We start from the raw sequence: 14,490 nt of genomic DNA on the forward strand, positions 1-14,490 counted from the left end.
AGCTGGTAAATGCTGCACTGTAGTGCTGTGTTCAGTAACTTAGCCCCAGGCAGTATAGTTGAGATACTGCTGAAGGGGTGTTAAAAATGTTTCTAAAATACTTACTTAGTTGCTGCTTCTATGGTTTTGTAAGTGGCATTGAAGGGGCATGAATCAAATAGAATAAATGAGGAAAGCTTGTTTTTTTTTTAGACTCTGATTTTAAAGTTGAGACAGAATTTTGTTAAAATAAATGAAATTCTGATGAGATGCTAGAAAAAAAGTATTTTTGGCAGTGCAGGTGGACTCAGACATTAGAATAGGATGCCCAGAGTGTGTGTTGGCTCACTGTCTTTGAAAATGGGCAAAACTCAGTTGAATATGACCTTATCACAGAATCATTAGGGTTGGAAAAGACTTCCTAGATCATCTGGAGGGCCTTCCTACCTCCAGCATATCGACACTTCCCCCCAACTTGGTGTCATCTGTGAACTTACTGAGGAGGCACTCAATTCCCTGATCCAAGTCATCAATAAAGATATTAAAGAGGATGGGCCCCAACACCAACCCCTGGGAACACCGCCTGTGACCAGTCACCAGCTCCATTTAACTCCATAAACCTTCATCTAACTGCAGTTGTCACTGCCTTGAGTGGGAGGGTGGACCAGAGACCTGCACAGGTCCATTACAAACCTAAATTACACTGCGCTTTAGATTGTTCATCTTCTCCTAGTTTTGCCTCTGGAATAGATGTGTTTTGGGGAAAATAAACAACATAGGCAACTAAAATGCAGAATTTTCATACCAGGGTAGTATCACAGAATCACAGAATCTCTAGGTTGGAAGAGACCTCAAGATCATCGAGTCCAACCTCTAACCTAACACTAACAGTCCCCACTAAACCATATCCCTAAGTTCTACATCTAAACGTCTTTTGAAGACTTCCAGGGATGGTGACTCCACCACCTCCCTGGGCAGCCCGTTCCAGTGCCTAACAACCCTTTCAGTAAAGAAATTCTTCCTAACATCTAACCTAAAACTCCCCTGGCGTAACTTTAGCCCATTCCCCCTTGTCCTGTCACCAGGCACATGGGAGAACAGGCCAACCCCCACCTCGCTACAGCCTCCTTTAATGTACTTATACAGAGCGATAAGGTCACCCCTGAGCCTCCTCTTCTCTAGGCTGAACAAGCCCAGCTCCTTCAGCCGCTCCTCGTAGGACTTGCTCTCCAGGCCCATCACCAGCTTCGTCGCCCTTCTTTGGACCCGCTCAAGCACCTCGATGTCCTTCTTGTAGCGAGGGGCCCAAATAGCACTTAATATGTACACAGCATTTCTTTCACATACGTGATGTCACTCACTGAGCAACTCTGAATGTTAGTGTAGTATCTGGATTTTTTTAATGAGTGAGTTTAATTAAGTGGAAATTGTTCATAGTGTGTGACCAGTAACTAGTGGCTGGTTTCCTTTTCAGTTTGCCGTAGAGTAATTTGCATTGGGGTAAGCCAGCAAAGTTGATGCAGAAGTAGAAGCTAGGAGATGTGCCTCTTCTTTTACTGTTAACAGCGTCAGACCTTGTGAAGTAGTGTTTGCAATGTGCTATAGTATCTATTTACTGTGATAAAACCATTAAGGCTGCTTTTCTCCCATGTAAGATTGTGGGGTTTTGTTTGTTTTATAGTGTCTGTTTGCACATTCTCTACGAAAATTCTCCATGAGAGACTGGGGTATTGAACAGAAATGGATGTCCATCCTCCTTCCTCTCCTCCTCCTTTACAACGGTAGTTGTGTCCTGGAATTTTTATAAAAGCTCTTTAAAAAAAATAATAAAAAGAAAGACAGACAAGGCCTTGATCTTGCAAGGAGCTGTTTATAGAGCTTCTGAAAGCCCACTTATAAAAAGCAACCCTTTCTAAGTGTATCAAATTTAAGGGCATAATCAATAGGTAGATTTCATTATTTTCATTCCTGTGAGTGTCAACTCTGTTTAAAACTGATTGGAATAGAAGGCTGCAACCATAATGAACCTTTCATATGTAAGTGCAGTTTCTGTATTTGCCTGATAAGCCTCACTTCTTTATTCTTAAGATATGCATGCTTTATTTAAAAGTGGAAGTTGCTTTTGGTCTTGTAAAGTACATCAAATTCTAGGATTTCTATCAGTACCAAAGAATATTTGCCTTTCAGTCATTCTGTGGTAATTTTTAGTTTATCACCAAGAACAGTGGTTTAGCAGAAGGTCTTATAAAACATGAAATCTTCTAGAAGTGTTGGCAACTATTTTAGACTAGTTTTGCAGTATAGAATATTGCTGCTGAAGGCACCGTTTCCTTTGCAAATTACTTTAAAATACAGCAGACTTCAACTTCATTTACTGGTCTAGTTTGTAAAATCTGTGGTTTTTGTATCTTTCCTACGAAGATGGAGTCTACTTTTCATAATAAAAAGTGTGTGCTTTTTCACTTCTGTTTAACCTTTTTTTTTCTTACTTTATTACAGATCCGTTTTTCCCCCTTTCTTTTCTGGTGAACAGTTGGTTTCCTGGAATGCTGGATGATCTATTCCAGTCGCTGTTTCTGTGCGCGTTGTTGTTGTTCTGGCTTTGTGTCTACCATGGTATAAGAGTACAGGTAGGGGTGCAACGGTATCTAGTAATTACTGGGAAGACAGTACTGGTTTGTTCAGTTCTCTCAAAAAGTGACCAATGTAAAACCAATTTTAAGGAAAAAAAGTGACATTCCAATGGTAAAGTACCATGTGACAAACAGAATTAAAATGATTTGAGGTGAAATAGCTTGTTGTGAGACAATTGCACCTAAATGAGATAGTTGGGACCGTCCACTCCAAACTATTGCAAGTCAGCCTTTGGAGTTGTTATACCATTATGCTTTGCTCTTGTTTGAAGGTTACTGTTGGTGGTGGTGGCGGTTGGTTTTGTTGTCATTGTTTTTTACGTTTTTTAAAAAAGACTTTAAGATACTACGTAAGAGAAATATGAATTCTGGAGCATATTCCTATAGTTTCAATATCAGTAAAATATGTGGGACCTTATGAATGGGATGTCCCAAATCTCCTGTATTTTGCCTTTAACACAAGTGATTATACAGCCTTTTGTATTCTGCACTTAACTGTGCAGGTTAAAAGTACTGAACATGGATTTCTTAATCTAGTTCTAATCTTGAATGAAACAAAGAAAATGGTTATTCTGTCAAGAATGAATCAAATCTGGAGTTCACACTTTGACTACGCTATTGTTTTATTAACAGGGAGAAAGGAAGTGCTTAACTTTCTATCTGCCCAAATTCTTTATCGTTGGACTCTTGTGGCTCGCCTCTGTTACATTAGGAATATGGCAAACGTAAGTAAGTTAGAATTTGGTGCAAAAGTAATGAACTGAAATTATTCAGTTCATTAGAATATTGTTTATAATTAATGATATATGTTTCTTAATACTTTGTGGTAGAGGAGTAGAGTACAAATTCTTATTTTCTATTTTGCAAAATGCGACTGATTTGAAAATAAAAGTCTTCATGGACAACCTAGAAATACATAGTTTTATAAATTACAGCAAGAGCTAGAGATCACTACTTGGACACTAGGTTATGGTTCCCTACAACACACCCTCACAGTTAGCTTTTAGTATTTGAAGCAACAGTTTCTCTGCATTTAACTACTGCAGTTTGACAAAACTTTCTTAACAATTAAACCTGCACAATTGCTATTGACAGAGCATAGCCAGATCCTCCTAAAAACTGACTTCTTTTGCCACGTTCAGTGTTTCTCTTCTCTTTGTCTGCTTCACTCATGAAATATTGTCAATATTACCAATGCAGAAAATTTTCTCACATTTGGAACCATTTTACTCTGAAGTGTTTGCCTACTATTTTATTTCTCAATGTATATATAAAGCCTTTTCCATGCCATTGTGTGTTGTGTGCAATGAAAGCAGTGCAATTGCAGGGAATGCTGGTACTAATGTCCTGTCAGCAGAATTTGTATGAATTAAAGGCTTAAACAGCAGTTATTTCTTAGGTATGGTTCTTATCACCAAGGGTAAAATTGAAACACTAAATCCTGAAGGCTTCTGGAAATTTACAAGATAATGCATTTTCTAAAAAATAGGTAGAAAAATAAATCATCTACTTTGAAAAGACTCTTAAGATACTAAAGTTCAACTGTCAGCTTGACCTACTGAGTCCCATCAGTAAACCACATTCCACATCCGCACGTCTCTTAAATATCACCAGGGAGGAGGACTCCACCACTTCCCTGCACAGCCCATTCCAGTGCTTTACAACCTTCTCTGTGAAGAAATTCTTCCTAATGTCCAATCTAAACCTCTCCTGGTGCAAGCAGAGGCCGTTGCCTCACATCATATCACTTCTCAACTGAGAAAAGAGACTGCTACCCTCCTCATTGCAGCCTCCTTTCAGGTAGTTGTAGAGAGTGATGAGGTCTCCTCTCAGCCTCCTCTTCTCCAGACTAAACAACTCCAATGCCATCACTTGCTCCTTGTAGTCCCTTCACCAGCTTAGTTGCTCTTTGCATATGAATGGGGAGACTAGACATGCTGATTACTGAAATCTTCCATATCCTTTGCAAATTGAGTTTTAGAAAGGAGGAGAATGTCATGTACTGTATGCTGTCATTAGAATCGATGGCATTGCACCAATTTAAACAGCCAAGGTCTTTAGTTATAAGCTTTTTATAGTAACTTTAAACCCTTTCTTTGTTAGTGTATTTTTTTTAAACCTTGTTTTTTGTAATGATGTAACAACCATTTTTTTTTTCATTTTGAATCTTTTATAGTGTCAATGAAGTACGTGATCCTACATACCAATACAGGGTTGACACAGGTAACTTCCAGGTAAGTCAGAAACATTACCTTGCTTTTAAATTGTTTAATTTAAACCACAGTTTAGAAAACAGGACGTGCTGGCCAGGTGGTCTAACTTTGACTAGCGTACTTTACACCTTTGTTCAGATCATGCACAAGCCATAGTGAGCTCCATCCCATATGAGAAAAGTAATTGTCTTGCAATAACCTTGGGCATCTGGAAACTCAATACTCAAGTTTAGTCATGGACTTACAACTGTTGGGACTGAAAGACAATTTTTTTAAGCCTCTTATTAAGTCAGCTTTGTATTTCTTGACTCCTGCCAAAATCCTCTGTCCTAGTAAATTTCAGGAATTCCTTGTTGAAGGGCAAGATATAATTTACATGGTTTCTTGTATTATTCTCGGGAAATCTGTTTTTAGATAATCCTTGAGATTCAGCACTCATGTGAATTCAGTGAACAAAATTACCTCTTCTGTTAAACATCCTTTCTTTATGTTCCTCAAGAACCTACGTTCACATATAGCCATCCTTTCATGAGCATACTTTCCCTGAATAAATGCACCATTCCATGTTGTGCCTTGGAAAACTATTTCTATTTATAGGACATAAAGGAAGAAGGGAGGAATAGACCAAACCTTGTTAAATAATAAAAACTAATGTTATTTTTATAGGGAATGAAAATCTTCTTCCTTGTGGTGGCAACCACATACATTCTTTACCTTTTGTTCCTGATAGTGAGGGCATGTTCAGAACTTCGTAACATGCCTTATGTCGGTAAGTATTTTGGGGGGTTCTTCACTAAGCAGGCTGTTGTCTTCTACACAAACGTCTAAATTCTCTAATAACTTTTCTCAATCTTTTTCAGATCTCAGGTTAAAATTCTTGACTGCATTAACCTTCATAGTGCTTGTAATTAGGTAAGGCATCTCAGAGTACATTTCTCAATACTCTAACTTTCAAAGCCCTGAAAAGAATGTTATAAATATATTTTTTGATAATAAAAATCTTCAGTGAAACTGAGACATGTCATTTTGATATGACAGCTGTGTTTAGCACTTCTTACTTTTTGAATCCTTTCTTTAGGTTCTTAAAGTTAGCTTTATATTATTTCCGCTACCACCATAAGGAGTACAAAGGAGTAATGGTTTTAAACTAAAAAATGGTAGATTTAGATCAGATAGTCAGAAGCAGTTCTTTCCCATGAGGGTGGTGAGGCCCTGGCACAGGCTGCCCAGAGGAGCTGTGGATGCCCCATCCCTGGAGGTGCTCAAGGCCAGGTTGGATGGGGCTTTGGGCAACCTGGTCAGGTGGGAGGTGTCCCTGCCCATGGCAGGAGGATTGGAACTATGTGATGTTTAAGGTCCCTTCCAACCCAAACTGTTCTATGACTCTGATATACTGTTCTATTAAGCTACCATTTCAATTTTGAAGTTTAAAGGCATAGTATATATGCTCTCACTATTTTTCCCCCCACAGCATTGTTATACTCTATCTGCGCTTTGGAGCACAAGTTCTGCAGGACAACTTTGTTGCTGAGCTATCAACTCATTATCAGAATTATATCCTTTGGTTGTGATGCTGCTCAACTAGGAGCATTAATCTGGTTTTATTTAGAAGGTACTTAAAGATGATGTACCTAAGGACTGAGTCCTTTGCCTTCTAGGTGGGCTTTTGATAATCAATCGATTTTGATCGAGGTTTCTTGTCATCATTTTCTAATGGCTATTTGTAAAGATTATGAGCTGAGTTTCACTTTAATTTGTTTCCATCAAATAAACCACAGCTGCGTTTGATACTCTTCAAAAGGAATGAAGGCCCATATATGCATGCATTCAAATAATTTTAACAATTTATTGTGAAAAAAATGACTATTTTCTGCTTGAATTCAACCTATCAGTTGGTGTGGGGTATACCAAAATACCTGAGAAATTAACAGTTTAGAAGTCACCAAAAATGTGTTTGTGTACTGGTGCAATCTACATGTGGAAGAGGTCATATCAGAGAATTTAACTGGCTTGAGAGAGACTATTTCTGATGTCTGTTAGCAGTAGAATTACAAAGGATATTTCTGAATCTGAACCATAAGATCTTAGTCCATTGTACTTTCTGAAAGTGTCTGTGTGACTGCAACTGATCCTGTTACTGATAAGCTTTAGATATGCATTGGGTGCTAGTAGAGATCAGTGAGCAAAGCCTCTAGTATATTTCCAAAGTGAAGGCAGAGCCCACCTTGAGTTCTGTCTGTACATAGTCCTTCTTCCTTGTCAACTGATATGCCCACAAGCATTCCATTTTCAAAATAATAATAAAAAAGCACCTCACACCCAGTTACTGAACTCCCTGAACTCAGCTTTCTTTTAGTAGTGAAAACTGAACTATTCAATTATACCATGCATTCCACTAAAGAGTAGGCCTTATCTCTGCTAATTTTACTTGTGTTAAAACGAAAGATTTTATCTTCAGCTAGAGCTATACCTAGAAAGAGCTTGAGTACACTAATTGTCATTAAATAAAAAACAAATAAAATGCAGTTGTGTTTAGTCAGTCGTACTCTCAAACGTTAGTACGATAAACATCCTTTCCATTGAAGCAATTTACATATGTTTTGTATCTTGTTTCCAAAGTTAATGTGTATGGAGTTACATTGAGTAGAATCCTTGACACTTAGTACCAGCAGAATTCTTATCGTTTTATGGTTTATTGAACTTCTATCTCTACACATTAGCCTTCGTGTATTCCCCCTCAAAGAATGCACTATATGGTGAGTGTAAGCAACTGTTTGTTAAACTTACATGACAAGATCTAGCGTATTAGTTTGTACTGTGTGATACCCTTATCTTTTTCTTGCCTCATTACTGTTTCAGTTTGCTTTGGATTGACATAAGCAGAGGCTGCATTGCTCCTGGGCAATTTAGTATTGGGAATATGAAGGAATACTAAAATCTATACAACTAATAAACTAGATTGAATTCTCTTGCTCTTCTCTGATGAAGTTTATAGTCAGTATGTTTGCATATAACGCTCAAACTTGTAACTGACTTGTGGACAGCTCTGAAAGAGCAACAATACTTCACTCATACTTCATTGTAATAATAAAGTTAAAATACTGATATGCTGATGAACTTGACTGAAATATGAAAAACAGGGTGATGGAAAAGTAGGACTTAAGCTGATCTATAATGTCGGGGCAACTAGGAGGAATGTGCTGTGGAGAGAGGGTTGCACAGCCCCCATTTAAAGGGAAGTAAATGATTAAACCTGTAGTGCTTTTTTTCCCCCTCCCCTAAGTAGAAGATGTAATCTGATTCACATGACGATTATGAAGCATTATTCCTCTCTAACAGATAAAGATTCTGTAAAATAAATATTCATACTGAGTGCATTCTCTGCTTTAAGTAAGCACTGAGTTTAAAATCTACTGGGAAGTATGATGAGAGATTGTGGAGCTGGTGCTTTCTCCTTTCTCTAAACTTTTGAGACTTGAGATGAATTGAACTGTTACGTAAAGATGCTCTTTTTTCTGTTAAAGACAAGACAAACGGTTGGGTGAGGATAAAGGGTTGCAAGAAGCATTAACCTACAGAAGTTATGAAGTAAAAACCTTCCAGGAAAAAGATGTTCTTGACAAGTTGATGGATTGAATTTTACTTGCATGTAATTACAAACAGCAGCTAAGGAGGAACACATTATACAAGAAACTGTGGTTTTGAAAGAGGGCAGAGGGATTTGTCATAAATAGCTAATGGAAAGTATGTGCTTCCTTTTATCTCACAATAAGTCCTTCCTTCATCTGTTGCAAGGATGAAAAATAACTGGCTAGTCATTGACTTACGTACAGGGGATTACAACTTTGGTCTACTGTCTTTATCACTTAGAATGAACAAGTTCATGAAGACTATGATTTTTAAATAAGTATGAACTTTTGAATAATCAGAACAATGAAGTATGACTTAATTATATGCAAGTTGAACTAATACGACATGAAACTGCAGAACAGAGGAAATCTGCTTATGCAACACAGAGAATTATCTATCTAAAAATACAAAGCGAGAGTTATTTCATTTCCTTAAATCTTAAGAACATCATGATGTTGTGGGCTGAATGGTTAAGAATTTACAGGAAAGAATTCTGTGATAGTTCTGTTGCATTGTAGTCATGACTGCCTTTGAAGCTGAGTCTGTTGCTTCAGTGTTAGATGAGAAGTGCAGCCGTGTTTCTCCGTTTAATGTGTTAAATTAACCCTTATTTGTATTTTCCAGAATCACAGTTGAAAGACAATCCTGCTTTTTCTATGTTGAACGATTCAGATGATGATGTGATTTATGGGTAAGATTATAGAATACCTGTAGAGAGGATTTTTTTTTTTTGCATGTTATTTTTGTAATGTTCTTTTCCATATTTGTTAAATAATTGAAGGCTTCGTAGGTTGTTAGTGAAAATAAGCTGCCTAAAGAACAGAAACAGCCTTATTCTGAAACAGAAATGCAATGAGGATGTGTGTTATTTTGGTTTTTCTTTTTTGGTTTCTCAAAGGGATTGCCATGGCACTGATACAAACAGGTAAGTATTAGGATGCTGGTAGGTCATGGGGTGAAGGCAGCAAGAGATGTGAATGGGAAGGGATTCCTTTCAAGTTGGGAAAGATTACAGGAGTCAGGTAGAGTTAGCAAAGGGTCAGCTCATACAGAAATGCTGCAGAGAAGGATAAAAGCTCGCTCTTCTTAACTGTCTATCACTCTCTGAAATAAAAATAACCCGGTCTAGCAAAACTTCCTGGACTTGTGAGAGTTTATGTAATATCAAAAATATAGTATCCCTTAAAAACCCATCCAGGTCATGCCTGCCTTTGCTAGATGCTGAACAAATTCATTATCTGCCCTTGATGTTTTCACCTTTTACCAAGGACACTGAAGTGGCTCAACAGTGAAGATGGGTTAATACTGCAGAAAGCTGGAGAGAGACTCTGTCAGGGAGTGATAGGACAAGGAGTAAAATGAGAAAAGGCTAGATTTAGAGTAGATATAAGAAAGAAATTAATTACTCAGAGGGTGGTGAGGCCCTGGCACAGGCTGCCCAGAGAAGCTGTGGGTGCCCCATCCCTGGAGGTGCTCAAGGCCAGGCTGGATGGGGCTTTGGGCAGCCTGGCCTGGTGGGAGGTGTCCCTGCCCATGGCAGGGGGTTGGAGCTAGGTGGTCCTTAAGGCCCCTTCCAACCCAAAGCATTTTGTGATTCCAACTTGAACAAGCTTGTGCTAGAACAACTAGCATTGTCTGAGATGGCTTGCCTTTGCTTAGTTAGATAGTGTTAGTACCAGCCCGCGTCTGCACTCTGGTCCGTGTCAGTAGTGGCTTGTAGCTGCTGGGATACATTTTGTTATATACCAGTCTCTGGAGAGAAGTCATATATTTTTCATATACCCAACAAGGAAGCAAAACAAATACAAACTTTTTACTCAAGTAAAAGTTTAATGCTTCAGTGCATTTTCGAACTTCCTTGTTTAGCTTAGATTTAACAAAACTTCAGAACATGGTGATCAGTTAAAAAAAATGAATAAAAAATCTGTTTCACAGGAGTGACTATGAAGAAATGCCACTTCAGAATGGCCAAGCTATTAGAGCCAAATATAAAGAGGAATCGGACAGTGATTGATTTTGATGTCAAGAGACTTGTTCAGCTGGAATTAAAGCAATTATGAAGTTTTCCTAGAAGGACCACTTCCTTGGCTTTCCTACAGTCTGCTGTTATCCAAATCCTGGGAAGGACATCTTGCTTCTGTTTACAAAGTTAAAACTGGGAAAAAAAAATGCTTGAGAAGGTTGTGGTGGAAACTTAGGAAACCAAAATTTATACACATCTTATAAACTGTCTGACGGCAGGATGTCTGTGGACTAAAATCTTTGAGTCTAATTCAATTTCAAGGTGTCATTGATTGTATACTGATTTTAGAATTGCTTCTTTGCTGCTTGGTGTTTTTCTTCCCCCCTTGGGATTATGTGGAACAAAATGTCTTTAATCTCTTGCATTTTGCTAGCTCCTTTGTATATTGTCCTCTGCTGTATGAAGTGCCTCTTTTCCCTTTCAATTTTGTACCTTAGTCATTGCCATTTGAACTGGAGGCAGGGAATGATGTGCTTTAGGTTTCTCTCTCCCACCCCCCCCCCCCTTTTTTTTTTTTTTTTTTTTTTTTTTTTTTTTTTTTTTTTAAGAAATGCAGGAAAACATAAGCTTTCCATTCCTTCTAACAGGTGGTGTAGACTTAAAACCATTCTTTAAACTCATTTAACTGGATTTACTAGGTATGTTCTATGTGTGAGATACATGCAAGTAGTCAAGTTCTGGTGAGCCAAAATCGTCTGTGGTCCAAAATTATTTGTATAACATAGGTTTCATAACATGCTTTATCACCACAGCAAAGCTGTTTTGTTAGTTCTGTTTTGTTTTTAAACAGCCCTCTCAAATGAAAATATTTGGGCAGCAACAAATCTCAGAAGGAGGCCAGTACTTTTTTTTTTTTTTTTTTTTATGATTGTGTGCTGGAGGAGATTGTTACACTTACAAGAATGTGGTACAGAGTTTCATAGTGAAGTACAATTTCATATTTCCAAACATTTCATTTTTAGAGGCTTTTTCTACATCAGAATTGTTCATGAAGTTGTATTAATAGGCAGTTATCTGCTTGGCTGCTCATGTACTGAACTTGTGTAACAGCTGAGCATGCTCTGTGCATAAACTTCTCTCTCACAGCACAGCTGCCACCCCTACTGCCTGAAATTTTTACGAATACATTTTACGATGATCTGTATTCCAGTCTGTGCTGGAAGAATTATACGGGAATTCATTATTCCTAGTACAATGCTGCTGCTTCTCAGTTTCAAAGATGTTTTTATCCTCCCACACTACTGTTCGGCTCTGTATTTAAGCGGATGCTATTTGTTTCTAACTACTTCTGTGTTCTCAAGTACTTGACCTGTCTGAAAGTCTTTCTTTTTTTTTTTTTTTTTTCCTTTTTTAATGGATTCACAACTACAACTTACTCTTGTAGAATCTCTCTGCCCTGCTGCTGTAGAAGACAGTAAGAAGTACTGTTAATATGTTAGGCACAAAATGATGCTGGCTTATACTAGTAAATCATGCTTATGATTGAACTAGTTTAAGCTGAACGGTGCAATGAAGTCCTGCTAGACTTGCTGAATTATACTGCGGGGGGAAAGTAGACTTGTTCTGCTTTTGTGCAATGGTTTTAGGCCATTGCAACTGCAGTAACCTCCTTGTAGCTGTTCGGGAGCATTAAAGGGATACCTCACAGGGAGCAATTTGCTTACAGAAGACCAAAGGAACTGCTTTATGTGGTTGCATCCTTGCTGTCATAAGAATAGTTCAGATTAAGTCAGTGATCTGTTAAAGACAAGTACGGTAAGATTGTGTATGCGTGTGTGTGGAAGCAGTGCAGACCTCTGAATTCTTGGAGGATATTTGGAATTTCAAACTTACTGTAACAGAGGTAATTTGTTAGAAGCCAAAGCGCCATTATACAATAATGCTAAAACAAAGAGAATGCTGGGGTGGGGGTAAATGTCTTGATTAATTGGCATCAGTTTAGAACATACAGGAAAACCATTACAGAGGTATGCAAGCTTGTGGGGGTTTTGTCAGTGAACTGTACTAAGCTGTACCTTCAGCATTTATTTTCAGATTTTTTTTAACAAGTATAGGGGTTGACCTCTTATTCTACAGGAGATACCATTCTCATTTTATTATTCCCTAGATGATTTTTCTTGGTGCATGTGTGTTTGAATTTGCAGTCAGACTCTGAAGCCAGCTAGACACTGTGTATCCCAAGCCCCTCTGACTTCCATTGAAGCGAGTACAGCAATTAGGTCTTCAAAAATTCAGATTTACGTGATCCTTATGTATTCAAATCTCTCTCATGTTGTTTAATTCTCTTCTGTGCTGTTTTGAATTGATAAAATACTTGATTTGACAAGTGTGCAAAGTATACTGCTTCTTATGACAGTTGGAGTTGGTTGTTACACTTGACCCTGAAATAGTGTCATGCTTTGTGAACTCATTAACGAAAAACATGTCTGATCTAACTGTGAAATAATGATTTCCAAAGCTGTTTTCAGCCCATTTTACTTGCCATTTTGTCTACCCTCACTTTTCTACATGACTGCATTAAAAATGAAAACAGGAGAGCTGAGATAGGGAAATGTGCACTTCAAGTAAGTATCTTACCAAAAATAATTTCCTTGCTAATTTTTTTTAGAGATTATATTTGAGCAACGTTTGCCATACAAAATAGTTTTGTGTTTTAGATGTGCTAGAGTGCAATGGGAAGGTTGGTTGAAGAACTGTCATATCAAATTCAATGCATAGTGAAAAAGCAAAAGCAGTGAAGCAGGTAGTTCGGCTAGCAAGAAATGTTGATTTCACTCCCCTATCAGTGAACAATTGGAAAGCAGAGACAGTATCTGAGGAATATTACAGAATGGATTGCCAATAGCTTCGGAGTAGGTGGCATAAATTCACTGCTGAGTAGTATGTTGTAACCTAAGGGTAAAACAGAGGCGATCTGGATAAGAAACTAATTTGGCTTTCCTTCAGCTACAGTTAAAGGAATTCAGTATCATCTCCAGCCCTCCTGGAGCTGTGTAAAATGAGAAAAGTATACAAACAGGCCTCACAGCGCACAGAGGTACTGCCCTACAGGAGTTGCTTTCTATTAAATAACTGCAAGACTTCATGTACATTGTGCTCAAGACAGACTCTTAAGAAAGCGGTTATAATTGAGCATGAACCCATTAATGGCAGTGGTTTTATGTACATGTAGTATGTGCTTTAAAAATGCAGTTGGAATTCCTAGGGCTGGCGAAGAATAGGAAGGAAGCATAGGGGTCCATGCAGTAAGGAAGAGCTAGTCCACCAGACCTGCAGAACTAATATGGGGGAGAAATTGAAAGGTGTTTCCAGCTAGAAAAGGTTTTGATCGGTTATCTCTGAGCCAAAACACAACCTTGAATCCATAACCACCTAGTTTTTGCCCATTTTTTTTTTGCTTATGCCAGTAATAACCTTTGTGTTACTGTAAAAATTTTAGAGGTTTGTAAATATGTAAAATTAAGATAAAATATGGAATATTTGTGTACCAAAATGGTATAAAATGTGTAAGATAAATGCTCTGTTTAATGAGAAGCTGTAAATTAAATGCTGCTTTGAAAAAGTGTGCATGGGGACGTGTTAAATATTCTGTCTAGAAATTGTGTTAATGATAGCAAATTGTCCATTATGTTGGAAAATGTCATCCAAGTATGGAATATGAAGCAAAACTAGTATTTCAAGCAAAAGTTGAGTACTAGGTTTCTTGAAGACTTCATGTGCATAAGCATTGTTAAATACTCAGAATAAAGTTTTATATCTTTATATCGTATCTTGGTTTTATTTCCCTTCTCGTGAATGACTACCACTTAAACAGACTTCAAGTATTTTCTTATCCAAGTAACCCAGTTTGAACATACATAGGGATTGAATCTAGGAGGCTGTGTCAGCACAGAGTCACCAGAGAATTGGGGTGGGTGAGTGTTTTTTATTGCCTGGGCCTGAAGAGGGAAGGACTGCTTGCTACTATTCCCAAGAAACACGCTAGCCAGCTTACGAAGGGGAACTGGAACTC

The 14,490-nt window shown here is 37.9% G+C and overlaps 1 protein-coding gene across 3 annotated transcripts in view; it reads left to right on the forward strand.

Annotated features, from left to right (window-relative positions):
- Positions 1-14,240, forward strand: part of TMEM181 (transmembrane protein 181) — a 28,258-nt gene extending 14,018 nt beyond the window's left edge. For 2 of the 3 annotated variants that reach the window (XM_068677207.1, XM_068677208.1), the window contains exons 8-17: positions 1,661-1,760; positions 2,479-2,609; positions 3,246-3,337; positions 4,789-4,846; positions 5,492-5,594; positions 5,686-5,737; positions 6,297-6,379; positions 7,492-7,581; positions 9,080-9,146; positions 10,391-14,240. In XM_068677207.1, the coding sequence (XP_068533308.1) occupies positions 1,661-1,760; positions 2,479-2,609; positions 3,246-3,337; positions 4,789-4,846; positions 5,492-5,594; positions 5,686-5,737; positions 6,297-6,379; positions 7,492-7,581; positions 9,080-9,146; positions 10,391-10,469 (855 nt within the window). In that variant the 3' untranslated portion in view covers positions 10,470-14,240. Of the gene's footprint in view, positions 1-1,660; positions 1,761-2,478; positions 2,610-3,245; positions 3,338-4,788; positions 4,847-5,491; positions 5,595-5,685; positions 5,738-6,296; positions 7,582-9,079; positions 9,147-10,390 lie in introns of those variants that run through there. The other variant, XM_068677206.1, reaches the window with a different exon arrangement.
- The last annotated feature ends 250 nt before the right edge of the window (positions 14,241-14,490 follow it).

Source organism: Anas acuta, chromosome 3 (genome assembly GCF_963932015.1).
Source record: "Anas acuta chromosome 3, bAnaAcu1.1, whole genome shotgun sequence".
Lineage (NCBI taxonomy): Eukaryota > Metazoa > Chordata > Aves > Anseriformes > Anatidae > Anas > Anas acuta.